The sequence below is a fragment of the Aegilops tauschii genome, chromosome 3 (genome assembly GCF_002575655.3).
Source record: "Aegilops tauschii subsp. strangulata cultivar AL8/78 chromosome 3, Aet v6.0, whole genome shotgun sequence".
NCBI classification, from domain to species: domain Eukaryota; kingdom Viridiplantae; phylum Streptophyta; class Magnoliopsida; order Poales; family Poaceae; genus Aegilops; species Aegilops tauschii.
In genome coordinates this window covers 337,127,479-337,141,276 of record NC_053037.3, presented here as the reverse complement: position 1 = coordinate 337,141,276, position 13,798 = coordinate 337,127,479, and the positions used below count along the sequence as shown (strand labels likewise).

The 13,798-nt window shown below is 42.6% G+C and overlaps 1 protein-coding gene across 2 annotated transcripts; it reads left to right on the top strand.

The window, feature by feature from the left end:
* Positions 1–464: 464 nt before the first annotated feature.
* Positions 465–12,136, top strand: LOC109782176 (uncharacterized). 2 transcript variants are annotated; one of them, XM_020340777.4, is made up of 7 exons: positions 465–638; positions 1,150–1,221; positions 6,804–6,880; positions 7,005–7,243; positions 8,107–11,353; positions 11,523–11,605; positions 11,693–12,136. In XM_020340777.4, exons 4-6 carry the CDS (start codon positions 7,107–7,109, stop codon positions 11,583–11,585), a joined length of 3,447 nt encoding a protein of 1,148 aa, XP_020196366.1. In that variant the 5' UTR covers positions 465–638; positions 1,150–1,221; positions 6,804–6,880; positions 7,005–7,106; the 3' UTR covers positions 11,586–11,605; positions 11,693–12,136. The 2 variants fall into 2 exon arrangements, with proteins under 2 accessions (XP_020196366.1, XP_020196365.1); XM_020340776.4 differs by having other exon boundaries at positions 7,005–7,267.
* Positions 12,137–13,798: the final 1,662 nt, after the last annotated feature.

Below are 13,798 nucleotides of genomic sequence, written 5' to 3'. Positions count from 1 at the left end.
GGGCTCTAGTTAGCCACTCGATTCGCCTATGCCATAGTGGCCAGACAACATCAACGTTGATGTTCCTGAGAAGGCTGTGAATCACGTTCATGTGCTCGATAGGTAGAGGAAGAGGGCTAGCTTGATGGAGGAGTTGACCGTGTTTCCCAACATGACCAAGGTTGTGAAGGAGGTGACAACCACCATTAGGGAGAGCAAGTCGGTCGACGTTCACCCTGAGCTGTATAGTGTCGTCATGGGCAAGATGGCTTTAGTCCAGAGGCTTTGATGGTTGCTCTTAGCCACCTTATTTTTTACAATAAAAATTGCGTTCGGAGCGGTCGGCGGACAGATCGTCCGGCTAATGCCCAGTTCTTGGTCATGGTACTGTTTTTTTGTTGGGCAAAATTGCGCGGAGACCCGGCGTAGCGACGTGACTAAGGGGGGCCCGAATGTCGACGCACGCGACCGCCTTCCTCCCGCACGTCTTCTCTCTCTCCCCCCCTTTGGTCTCACAGAGCTAATCCCCGGCGCTCGCTCGATTCCCTGCTCTCTTCGTTGGTCTCCGCCGCCACCCCCTGCTTCTCGTCCTCCCCGTCGGCGGCAGCGCCCTCCAAGGTTCCTCCCCCAGAAAAGATTGCGCGCGCTGCATTGTGATGGTAAGGGCGATCGTCCCCGTCTTTCCTTAATCACTCTTGACGCAATGCTGATGTTAGGGTTTTGAGGGTTTACTTTCCGGCGCAACAATGGCGCCGCCGATCGCTCTAGTTCTTCGCGTTCTTTACCCCACACCCCCTCCCCCCCGCCCCCCTCCACGTGTCCAGATTTTCGGTTCTTTCCGCTCTTTTCCCCCTAAAAGATCGATTTGTTTTTGCCGTTCTGATGTATTATTTCCTGTAAAATCTCCTCCTTTGCATTCTATGTTCCGAGTTCTATTTCGAGTTTTTTTCCCAAGGAAATGCGGAAGAGAAATTCCGACTAGTAAGTACGGACACAAATTCGATCCTAAGAGGACTTACTTTGAACCTACTCCCGACAATATAATAAAGAAGAGTTCGAATTCGAGTCAACGAGGACTTAGAACCATTGAAAATAGATGGTGGGGCTGTACGTAGGGTCGCGATAATAGGCCCTGCTACTCCTTCTGATTTCTAATCTTACTGTTTGCAGGTTAATTTGTCACGCGTGAGGACTTGACGCCAGGGCAAAATTCCAGACACAGCCATCTTTTGCTGGGTGAAGGTAAAAATATTTCACCCCTGAGATCCGGTCGTCATGTCTGTTTGGCCTCAATTGGAATTTTAATAACTTCAAAACAACAGTAGCTGATTGATGTTACATATTGGCAAACGCTTTCTTTGTGCTTGCAATGCAATGTGGTCACAAGGTGCAGCACCCTTTCTGTTGCTCAACTAACTCGTTTTGTGCATATCGACGCTTCCCTCGCTTGACTGTTCTACTTGTGAGACTGAGTGCATGGCGTTGAGTTTGTAGTGCTAATTTATATTGGAGTATAAGGCTAGGCGTTCGATGGCGGTGGTCCGGCATGATTCGGCCCTGTGAGGTGTGTTTACAGGCTGGAGTTGAGGGCCGGTTGCGCCACTGCCAGACTCACCTTCCCAGCATTCGTGCTGCCAGATTTAATTGCCTCCGGTAGATGAGTGAGGTGGAAACTCAGAAGAGGAACGAGAAATTGCCGCCAACACAACGCTGGCACTGACGCTGCTGGTCGTTTATTTGCTAGTATATGGTGGTGGCAGAAGACAGAATCTGTTTAGTTAGGGCAAGGAAGAGACAGGTATGAACATTGAACTCATATATATGTACTAGGGGGCTGGTTGGGATAGGACACCTCTTTATTCCAGCTGGTGACTCCTGCTTGTTTTCAAAGCACCTCCTAGATAGATCACCCAATGGTCTACAATTATTTTTTTTTGAATTTTGAGCACAAGGAGCATAATATGGTTCTATTGGATCAGCTTTGCAGAGTAACCAATATAATGCTTCACTCACACAATGATACATAAACTTTGCTCCTCGGATTGTAATCCAATCTCCCAGTCAATGATAAATGGATGGCCAAATGAGATTTCGGATGGCATCCTTACCTGCGGATGGATAAAAATTGTGCTTTTATATTTAGATAGTGATGCTTTCGTTGTGGATAGTTTGTTGTAAAAACAGCCTATTTGTGGAGATCACACGATAGCCTTTCATAGTTTAATTGATTATTTCTTTATTAACTGAACGTCTTTTCTTCTTGATTATAAAGAAGGAAAAGGAAGGTTTATTCCCTCTGTTCAGTAAACTTCATGGTATATAATGTTGTGCAGCAACATAGTCTTGTAAGTGTGAACATAATTTATGTTGTGCTTAATTATTCTTTCGGCCATAGTAAACGAATACTAAATAATATTATTTTTCCAATTTGAAATTTAATTGAATTGATTAGGCTATGAGCGTATAATATGTTAACTCCTGATTAGTTAGTTGCATAACCATTATTCGCTTCATTGTGTTACCCTTCTCTCTGACAAGTGCAAACTATTTTCACAATTCTGGTCTGCTCATATCTTTTTTGGATGAAAATTAACATGATTTTCACTAGAGCATTCTTGATAGGAATGCTCATGGATTAATTTATTACTGTGTTTGTAAAAATAGTGGGGATCTAAATCTCCATTGCCTGTTAAATATTATTATTGTAAAGAGTACGTTTCAAGTGAATTCTCTGTCGTGTGGCGAACTTGGATCATGGTTGTTTACATAAATATTAATTAACGCAGTATGATCAGTGTGTTTATTAGAAGTAATTTCAGTGTGCTAAACTAGTAAAAAAAAAATACCAGCGAACTATGAGAGTAACTTAGCCAACTTTAACTCGTCATCTATGTTGTTTATGCAATCAACAAGGCAGTGATAATTTTCAGCCGGACAATGTTGTAGAACTACTGATTAGAACTGATTGTGAATATTGTCTCAATAGCATTCTGAGACGGATGACTGAATTTACTTAACCCTATCACACGATTGGTAGTCTAAAAAATGGTTGCAATAGCACAAAGTCTTGGAAAAAGGTGATTCGGTTAGTCCAGATAGTTTATACAAAGTCCTTTGCACACAAAACAAAACAGTTATAATGCATTTAGTTGTTGCGGTGTATATTAGTTTGCAATGCAGACAATTTACAGAACACACATTGGAATGTATCTTATGCAAACCATTGGCTAGGTCCTATTCACTTAGTTTATTTTGAGCATTGAGTTAGCTAAAAGAATCCCAGAACTGGAAGCAGCGCAATGAATTCATATTCGACGGCGCCCAGCCCCTTGTCCCTGTCCTAGTCTCCAGGATCAAGGATGAAGCTGTGCAATGGGCACGCGCTGGTGCTCGTGGCTTGCGAGACATCCTACCCACCACCTGGGATGTACACTAGATTTTACTGCTTTTGCATGATCTTGGCCTCTTAGGAGGATTGTAAAAAACTTCTATCTTTTCAATGCAATGAAACGCAAAAGTCTTTTGCGTTTTCTCGAAAAAGAATCCCAGAACTTATGTTCTGATAGTGCTTACCATCACATTAAACACGTTTAAACTCAACCTATACGATGACAATGAAACCCAATAGTAATGAAGCTTATGTGAGCAGCACTAGAGTAGCTTTTGATCTCTTTACTTTCGGTTTATGATTTGTCATTTGTTTTGCAGCACGTGTGACTTTTTATTGAAAATCTGTCATGTATTGCTAGCTGACTTTTGAGGACCATTTCTACTATTTTGGTTACATTGATTTAATTCCCGACAGCTCGCTTCACCAACAGCTCGCTTTGCGGCCTTCTTCGCCATCTTGTACTTCTCTATGTTGTCTGCACTCCTATCCAGGTATAGGCGTCTGAAGCAATCTTTCTTCTCTTTAATCGCCTTCTGGACATCATCATTCCACCACCAGGTATCCTTATCTTCGCTTCTCCTTCCCCTGGACACTCCAAACTCCTCCGAGGCCACCTTACGAATGCAAGTCGCCATCTTCATCCACACATTGTCCGCATCCCCTCCTTCCTCCCAAGGGCCCTCCTTAATGACCCTCTCCTTGAAGAATGGGGAGAATGAGAGTTCTACCGTTGAACTGGACGACTCCTTTGATGAGACCAGCATGCGTTTTGTGCGGCGAATCCAGGAGTCTGAGGTCAAGGAGGCTTTAAAAAGGATGAAAGGAGGCAAGGCGATGGGCCCTGATTGTATCCCCATTGAGGTGTGGAAAGGTCTCGGGGACATAGAGATAGTATGGCTAACCAAGCTTTTCAACCTCATTTTTCGGGCAAACAAGATGCCAGAAGAATGGAGACGGAGTATATTAGTACCAATCTTCAAGAACAAGGGGGATGTTCAGAGTTCTACTACTTACCGTGGAATTAAGCTGATGAGCCATACAATGAAGCTATGGGAGAGAGTCATTGAGCACCGCTTAAGAAGAATGACAAGCGTGACCAAAAATCAGTTTGGTTTCATGCCTGGGAGGTCGACCATGGAAGCCATTTTCTTGGTACGACAACTTATGGAGAGATATAGGGAGCAAAAGAAGGACTTGCATATGGTGTTCATTGACTTGGAGAAGGCCTATGATAAGATACCGCAGAATGTCATGTGGTGGGCCTTGGAGAAACACAAAGTCCCAGCAAAGTACATTACCCTCATCAAGGACATGTACGATAATGTTGTGAAAAGTGTTCGAACAAGTGATGGCGACACCGATGACTTCCCGATTAAGATAGGATTGCATCAGGGGTCAGCTTTGAGCCCTTATCTTTTTGCATTGGTGATGGATGAGGTCACAAGGGATATACAAGGAGATATCCATGCTCTTTGCGGATGATGTGGTGCTAGTTGACGATAGTCGGACGGGGGTAAATAGGAAGTTAGAGTTATGGAGATAAACCTTGGAATCGAAAGGCTTAGTAGAACTAAAACCGAGTACATGATGTGCGGTTTCAGTACTACTAGGTGTGAGGAGGAGGAGGTTAGCCTTGATGGCCAGGTGGTACCTCGGAAGGACACCTTTCGGTATTTGGGGTCAATGCTGCAGGAGGATGGGGGTATTGATGAAGATGTGAACCATCGAATCAAAGCCGGATGGATGAAGTGGTGCCAAGCTTCTGGCATTCTCTGTGACAAGAGAGTGCCACAAAAGCTAAAAGGCAAGTTCTACAGGACGGCGGTCCGACCCGCAATGTTGTATAGCGTTGAGTGTTGGCCGACTAAAAGGCGACATGTTCAACAGTTAGGTGTGGCGGAGATGCGTATGTTGAGATGGATGTGTGGCCACACGAGGAAGGATCGAGTCCGGAATGATGATATACGAGATAGAGTTGGGGTAGCACCAATTGAAGAGAAGCTTGTCCAACATCGTCTGAGATGGTTTGGGCATATTCAGCGCAGGCCTTCAGAAGCTCCAGTGCATAGCGGACGGCTAAAGCGTGCGGAGAATGTCAAGAGAGGGTGGGGTAGACCGAATTTGACATGGGAGGAGTCCGTTAAGAGAGACCTGAAGGATTGGAGTATCACCAAAGAGCTAGCTATGGACAGGGGTGCGTGGAAGCTTGCTATCCATGTGCCAGAGCCATGAGTTGGTTGCGAGATCTTATGGGTTTCACCTCTAGCCTACCCCAACTTGTTTGGGACTAAAGGCTTTAGCCTACCCCAACTTGTTTGGGACTAAAGGCCAGAGCCATGAGTTGTCCCGAATGGAAGAGGCATATACTGAGAGTTAGATGTTTGAGTTGAATGCATGCAACCTGGGGCCTAATATGTAACGCCATGGTGAGGTAGCCAAAACGTGAAGCTGGTAGGCCAGATACAAGATCATATATTCGTTGAATGATCAAAGAATTAAGCATGATGCCAGTATTTAGACATTACTGGTATGATGTTCATTGGAATTGGTGTCGAATATGTGTACAAGGTTACAGTTGGACTTGGCATATGTGGAGAGTTAGATGTTCGAGTTGAATGCATGTAACCCGAGCCGAATATGTAACGCCACGGCGAGGTAGCCAAAAGACGAAGCTGGTAGGCTAGATACAAGGGGGCTGTTTGGATGCTGCCCGTGTCTGCCTTGCCAAATCACGGCTCGCCAACTTTTTGGCGCAAGATTTACCGCCATGGACTCACCAACGAACCAGCATAGAACTGAAGGGCCAACCAAAACTTTGGCGTGTATCCAAAAAATTGGCTTCAAACCAATATACACCAACCAGTCAGTCAACGACCAAAAATTTGGTAAGGCTGCTCCCGACTGTGATCCAAACAGGCCCAAGATCACAAGGGGGGCGGTCTAGGTGCCTGGGGTAGGGATGACCAAACCGGGCGTGGAGTGGTGGTCGAGATGCTGTCCTTTGTCATCGGTGTATCATGTTGATTTCATATGTGGGGAGGAGCACCCGTAGTCGCGCTGAACCTCGTTAACAAAATCGTCTTGCAGTCTACTTTCGGCAAATCCGATCATAACAATTCCAACAATATTTTGCAATGCACAATAAGCAATTAGGAACATAACTTACACATGCTTTATGCGATGCCTATGTATTTGTTCTTAGATCATAGATATCTTGCAGTCACATTACTGAAATTTCTTTTTTGACCAGACACTTCCATTATTTAATTGCACCCCAACTGTTTCCCGGTGCTGATAGTGTAGGATTCAGTTTTGGAAATAGGGCCCAGAAAGTATAATCCTTGAAAGGGACCTGCAATTTAATCTGCTATATGTTCTAGCAGGCGATGCGTTGCAGGAAACCATCTAATGATTGTGTTGTAATTGTTGCTAGGTAGAAAGCACAAAGTGTGAAAGGGCTAATGGAAGCATAAATCATGCAGAATCAGATATGGTGATAAGATCTTATTGGTAGGTGCCTCCGTTTTATACAGTTTAACTTCTCAAATTTTATCTCTTATGGTAAATTCAGACTTTACTTTAACTGGCAGCACCTTTGAGCTGAATTCCTTCTCATTTTTTTGGTTTCCGGAAGCTTTGCATCAGGAAGTAAGAATACAACAACTTCTCGGTCTCATCTATATGATATAGGGGTGAGCATTGCCGGTGTCATCTCATTTCATCAGCTGCGGAATTAATGGGTTCAAATAGGCTGCCCTTTGGATTCATTTCGGGAGGATATAGCTGCAGTGAGCAATATGATTGGCAGCAGTTAACCCTTCGTCAAAGAGAACAAGCAACAAGGGAGCAACCCCATAGCAGTGCAAACTTGAGGTACCCTGTGCATATACCCAACAGGTTATGATTTTGATTAGTGTGTTAACTTTTTCCTGTCATGGTCATCATGTTATTCAGCTTTACACGTATCTTTCTTGATGGAATTCCATGATTCAGAGATAAGGTAGAATATTTGGTAACTGCTACAGGAATTTTCAGATGGATGCATTTTGTACCATTTAGACCTTTGTTGTGGTTTTTTTCATAAGAATCCTATACAACTAAGTAGGCGATCCCCACTAACATATTTATCTCAACATTCAATCATGCATGGGAAAAGACCCACCTCAACATGCAACCATGCATGCAAAATGGCTCAAATGCTTTAATTATATTATGCTACTATTCAATATTTTTTTAGTTATACTACACATAATCATATGTATTTTCAGGTTCAGTCTTATATTATTAATCGAAAAATTCATATTCATATAACTTATCTCATTGAATGTATTGGAAGCAATCCCCGCAGCAACGTGTGGGGTATCATCTAGTTTTGGAGTACTCTCCAAGCTTTAAAACTGGTTTTCCGATAAGGGCCCTTTGGATCTTATGATTGGGGTTGTCAAACTTCTTATGTAATTTTTTCCTATGACCTCGATTCCATAAGAAAACCAACATGACATCAAACCTCATTTAATTTTTTAGAAGTTCAATTGGCTGTCACTCTATCCGTTTCCACTTTCCACTCCCTTTTCATTCCTCAAAATGTCATGCATTTATTTTTCTTACGAATCATTGGAAGGCATCTTTTAAAAATCCGTAGTATGTGACGTCTCATTCCTGTGTTTTTCCTATTCCAATTATTTTGAATTTCTCGATCGGGAGGCCTTTAATGATTTATATTTCTTATATTGCAGGACTGAGAGGACTAGTCCATCCTTTGATTGTGTTTGTGATTATGCAAAAGGGGCTGATGGACATATTCATGATATGGTAACCCTTGGCAAGGTTTGTCAGTTTAACGGGGGAAGTAGCACTCAGAATGGACCTTATCAAGCGGACCAATATCTGCCATCTTACTTTCCAGTTGACCATTTTTCTGAGATAGATGAAGCACGGCATCGGGCTTACATGGACAGTTTCTACACTGACAATAATCCTTATCACACCTCAGCTAGTCGGTTGCGTCATAGGGATGAACAAAGGAAAGCTTACACCAAGAAGCCATTTAAGAAATTGCACACTATAAAAAATTCAAAAAAACTGCGCACTATCCATCCTAGGCAACTTGAGCTTTCACTCCGTGAGGATTTTGATGATAGGTTGGGCATTAGAAATTGCAGGAATGCTTATCATGGCAAGAGGTCAAAAACAAAACCGGCAAGGTGGAGTTCTCAGAAAAACAATTCCAGTGTGCCTTGTGTTGGTAAACATGGTAGAAGCAGCTGGCAGACAAGATCTGGAGAACAACCGTTTGAACAGGAAGCTGAGAACAGTAGATACAAAAGGTATGGAGGTCAGCTGGCCGGAGAGAAAGCTAAGAAGCGTATGATTTATGAGGGGCACCCTAAAGGATTATGTTCACTTCGTGAGCAGGATGAGCATCCGCATCATGAGGTACATCGTAGTGGTTCTGATACGATGAGAAATGACAATTGGGAGAAAAATGCTAAAACAAACGATGAAGTAGATCATAATGGAGCAGAAGGGAACTGCTATCTAATGAAGAATATTCGGACTGCTGCTGCTACATGCTGTGGCTCAACAAAGTCTAATGAAAACTCACATGTGTTATGTCCCAAGTACAGCAGCAAAACCATTGCTTCATCAAATGAGCCAAAAGGGAGTAGCAACATGAAATTAGTATCTGACAAGCAGCCAAGTGTCGTTGGTTGTACCAAAAGACCTCGAAACACAAGAACTGGAGACGTTTCGACACGTAACCTGCAGAATCTCTCAGTCACTCATATGGAGAAGGGCGTGCATACAAAGCAAGCTGATAATACTTCTCATTCTGAATTACTTCGTGAATGTCTAGATATTTGGAGAAGAAGAAGATTAAGGAAGGAAAGTAGTGCTGAAGCTAAAAAACTAGATCAAACAAGTACTGCGAGGCATGAATGGTCTGCTTCTTCTTGTAGCTCAGAAAGTGATGATGAAAATGTCAATGCATCTGAGAGTGCTTCTGGGAACTCAGAAAGTGCGGCTGAAAATGATACTGAATTGGAGAATTCCCAAAAATGTAGAGGTGCAACGCCGCTTGATGGAGTACAAAACTGTGGTGAGGGAAGAGCAATGATAAATACAGAGCAGCCCTTCAGATGCCTCCGTGGTACAAACTACAACAAAAGCTCAGCCAAGCAAGGGCTGAAGTGCAATCTGGAGGTTTCGCAAGAACCACATCCAGGTGAAATCATGCAGCAAAAGGAAGAGAATAAACTTCCATGCTGTCTACCATCAACTGTTCATCCAAATGGCATGATACAAACTAGTCAGAACAGTTGTTCTGATACTAGCAAGAAACAAACTAGACGGAACAACTGGGCAGATATTAGTAAGTTAGATCAAGCAGCTACTTATCCTGATAGTAGTGTGTATCAGAATGTTTCTCAGCACGAGACTGGCAATCATTTGGATGATGGGAGAAAATATAAAATGGGCATCGGCTGTCAAATTAAAAGGAAAGCAGCACAAGGCGATGGTGCCAAATGGTTTGAACAAATGCCCAGTTTGATAACAGGTCCAACACTGCTGGATCAAAAAAGTCTTGCAGTTTGCTCTCCTGATGATGGTAATGTGAAGGTCTGTGGGTCAGAGTGTTCCAATCAGTGCAGTAAAACTACTTTAGAATTGGAGAAAGGAAAGAAGTCTGTCAATTGCTCCAGTGGAACTGACTGCAGAGTCATAAAAATTTGTTCCAGTGGAGGTGATTGCAGAGACATCCAACAAGATACCATGAATTGCAGAAGAAAGAGGCAAGTGTCTTTATCTCTGGCAGACTCTGAAAAGGATAAAGGAACAAAGGAAGATTATCAGCCACCTGGAGTTCTTGAAGTGACATCAAATCGACAGATTTCCTGCCTATCTGATGTTGGCATAAAAATACCTGATGTTGCTAGACCAGCTGATTGCACCCCACGTTTTACAATACCAGACTTAAATTGTTTGCCTAGTATGATCGCAGATGAAGAAGAATTCGAGGAATCTCAAGAAGTGATTAATCAAGTAACTGGGCATGGTTCGGAACCACATGATGCTTGTCCGAGCCTTTCTGCCTTTAGTGGGCCTGCTGTGCAGGAAGAACAGTTTAAGCAACCAGAGAAGAATGAATTTGTCGGAGGAATTTGCGCAAGAACGGTTGCAAAAGGTTCACGGATCTCTGATTCACATAGTGCAAAGGGAGCGGTTAATCAGGCAACTGGGCAGGATACTAGTCAGAGCTTTTCCGCCTTTAGTGGGCCTGCTGTGCAGGAAGAACAGTTTAAGCAACCAGAGAAGAATGAATTTGTCGGAGGAATTTGCGCAAGAACGGTTGCAAATGGTTCACGGATCTCTGATTCACATAGTGCAAAGGGAGCGGTTAATCAGGCAACTGGGCAGGATACTAGTCAGAGCATTTCAGCCTTTAGTGGGACTGCTGTGCCGGAAAAACAGTTTAAGCAACCAGAGAAGAATGAATTTGACGGAGGAAGTTGCACAAGAACGGTTGCAAATGGGTCACGGATCTCTGATTCACATAGTGCAAAGGAAGCGATTAATCAGGCAACTGGGGAGGATACAAGTCAGTGCTTTTCAGCCTTTAGTGGGACTGCTGTGCAGGAAAAACAGTTTAAACAATCTGAAAAGAATGAATTTAGTGGAGGAATTTACGAAAGTGAGATTGCAAATGGTTCGCGGATCTGTGATTCACATAGTGGGCCACCAAAACTAAGTACTGATGAAGAAAGTATCACAGCATTCAAATGTGCCCTCGGCGAATTCATAAAAAATATCTTAAGGCCTCTGTGGGAAGAAGGCCTCTTATCTCGTGAGGTCCACAAAATTATAGCGAGGAAAGCCGTGGATAAAGTGGCCTTGACATTGGGCCCAAAGGTGCCTCGTACAGAAGCAGCCATCTTTAGGTTTTTTGCAGAGGAATCTCAGAGCGTAGAACAACTCGTTCAGGTGGTAGGCCTATGCTCTTCTTGTTTATAGCAAGAATGCTACTCCCTCCGATCCATATTATGGATGTATCTAGCATTGAAATACGTCCATTTGAGCGACAAGTAATATGGATCGGAGGGATTAGTTTTGTTATACTCGGCTAAACAATCTACAAAATCTTGCCTTGCAGGGTTACTTGGATATATACCTGGGAAAGCAAGTTCTTAAGAGAACTATGCCTGGTAGTATCTGACCAATCACGGGAAACCCCATGTAAAAATATATTTGACCCCATCTGTTGGTATAAATTCCTATGCTATGGTTTTCCTTTGCTAACCACAAACTCCTTGATTTCCACAGGCAGGTTATAACAAGTAGGCGTAAACTTTGCGCTAAAAGGAAGATCTGTTCGAGTCAACGGATGCCCACGATGAGCCACTTTTACTTGTGAAGCACTTGTCTAAGTTAAAACAGGTCTGATCTAATAGAACACAAATGGCTTATACAGGGCGATGCAGCCAAATTTTGGTTTGTAGCGTGCATTTCCATTATCTAGGTCTGTCTTCTCACAGTGTGCAAATGTCGCGAAGATGTCGATGTACCGGCATTTGGTTTTGTAACCTGCGCTTTCGCTTTGCTTAGAATTACCCATTATTTGTTTATTTATTATATAGGAAAACACAGAATCATTACTACTGTATTATGTTCAGCTAGGCTCGGGGTGCAGGCCGGTAATGAGACCCGGATAAAACAGCACAACGCAACCCCTCCGCTAAAATTGGCTAACAAATGAGCTTGCCGTTATGAGTCAGCCGTTATTGGCCATTGTCCTCTTTCTGTGGTGTCTGAATCCGAGACCCATATCTTCTTCAACTATCCTGCAGCCTGGTTCCTTTGAAATTACTCCCTCCGTCCCATAATATAAGAACATTTTTTACATTACACTAATGTCAAAAACGTTCTTATATTATGGGACGGAGGGAGTATATGTTTGTAAGGTTCAGAGGCTGAGTGGCAGGCGTCGGAGCTGGGCGATTACCGATAGGTGGAGGTGTCTCTTTTGGTTGGTATTCACAGCGATGACATGTATCTTATGGACTATCCATAACAAGATGTCTAACGACCAGCAATATGCTTCTGACCTTGTGTTTGAATTTTAGCACTTTTTACAGCAAGACGACATGGACCGGCTGCCAGTATATGGTCTTTAGGATGTTTTCCGGTAGTTTGCTTCACCTGCTAGCAGTTGACTACTCATCTTTTAGTGGTCATATTTGACTTTCTTTCCGCTTTTTGACATGTTGTGTTGACTCCGGTGCCCGGGCTTAGTGGACCCGATGAACTGTACCGCTATTAAAAATAGAAAAATTAATCAAAAAATTTGATTTTTTTTGCTGGGAAGATGTTTGTTTGCATGATGTGCGTGCAAAATTTCATCTCATTTGGACATATGTGCAGCTCGTGGCAAAAAAGAGAAATTCGGCCAGAACAGTAACCTTACTCACAGAGCCAAATTTTATCTTGTTGCACGCTCCTTGAATGTCCAAACTCCATCAATTTTTGCACGAACATCACGCACACAAGCATCTTGCTTGGAAAAAAGATTCGGATTTTTTGATTTGTTTCCTATTTTTTTGTGTTTTTTTTATTTTGCCCGGGCTCATCTGAGCCCGGGTCCTGAAATGCCGCACTCCATGGAAGTCTATTTCGAAAATGTTAGCAATCTTTAAGTTTTGCAATTACTCTAGAGTCTAGAGAGTCCCTCTCGGCGATAACACCGTGAATCTGGGTCCTATTTAACCTCTAACTTAATAAAGACATAGTAGAAGTTTCAGTCATTTTCAACAATTATTAGCATGTCCCCGGAGTGCGCAATGCTACCATGCAAATGGCCTGAAGCACTCCCAAGCAATTTTGTTCGTTTTCTGTAACATAATTTCTCTCACTTTTAAAACTAATTACAATTTTCTTTTCTAGAATTGGAAATAAGAAAATTTCCGAATTAATAAATAAATAACAGAAAGAGACCATGGTCTAGCTGAAAACACACCGCGCGAGGGACAAGTGTACAGTTTGCGGCCCTGCTATTTACTATTTCAATTTTTTTGTTTTTTTGGATCAATTTACTATTTGAAGTTTTTTTTAGGGAATTTACTATTTCAAGTGTGTTGCGCGAAATTGGCGATGCCACGTAGAGGCCAGGCAAGGGACTGAACTGGGCCGACCCATGTACCTAGGTTCTGATCTGATTCCCTGTTTTCTTGGTCCTTCTTTTGTTTCTTTTTGAGTGTTGTTTTCCTTAAGGTTTATCCCTTTTAAGGTTGTTATTTCTTTTACAAAAAATATATGCAAAATTTTAGAACTATTCATCTTTTTAGTAATGTTCAATTTTCTTAAAGATGTTCACACTTTTTCAAAAAATGCTAGGAATTTAGAAAAAATATTTGCACAATTACAAAAAATGTT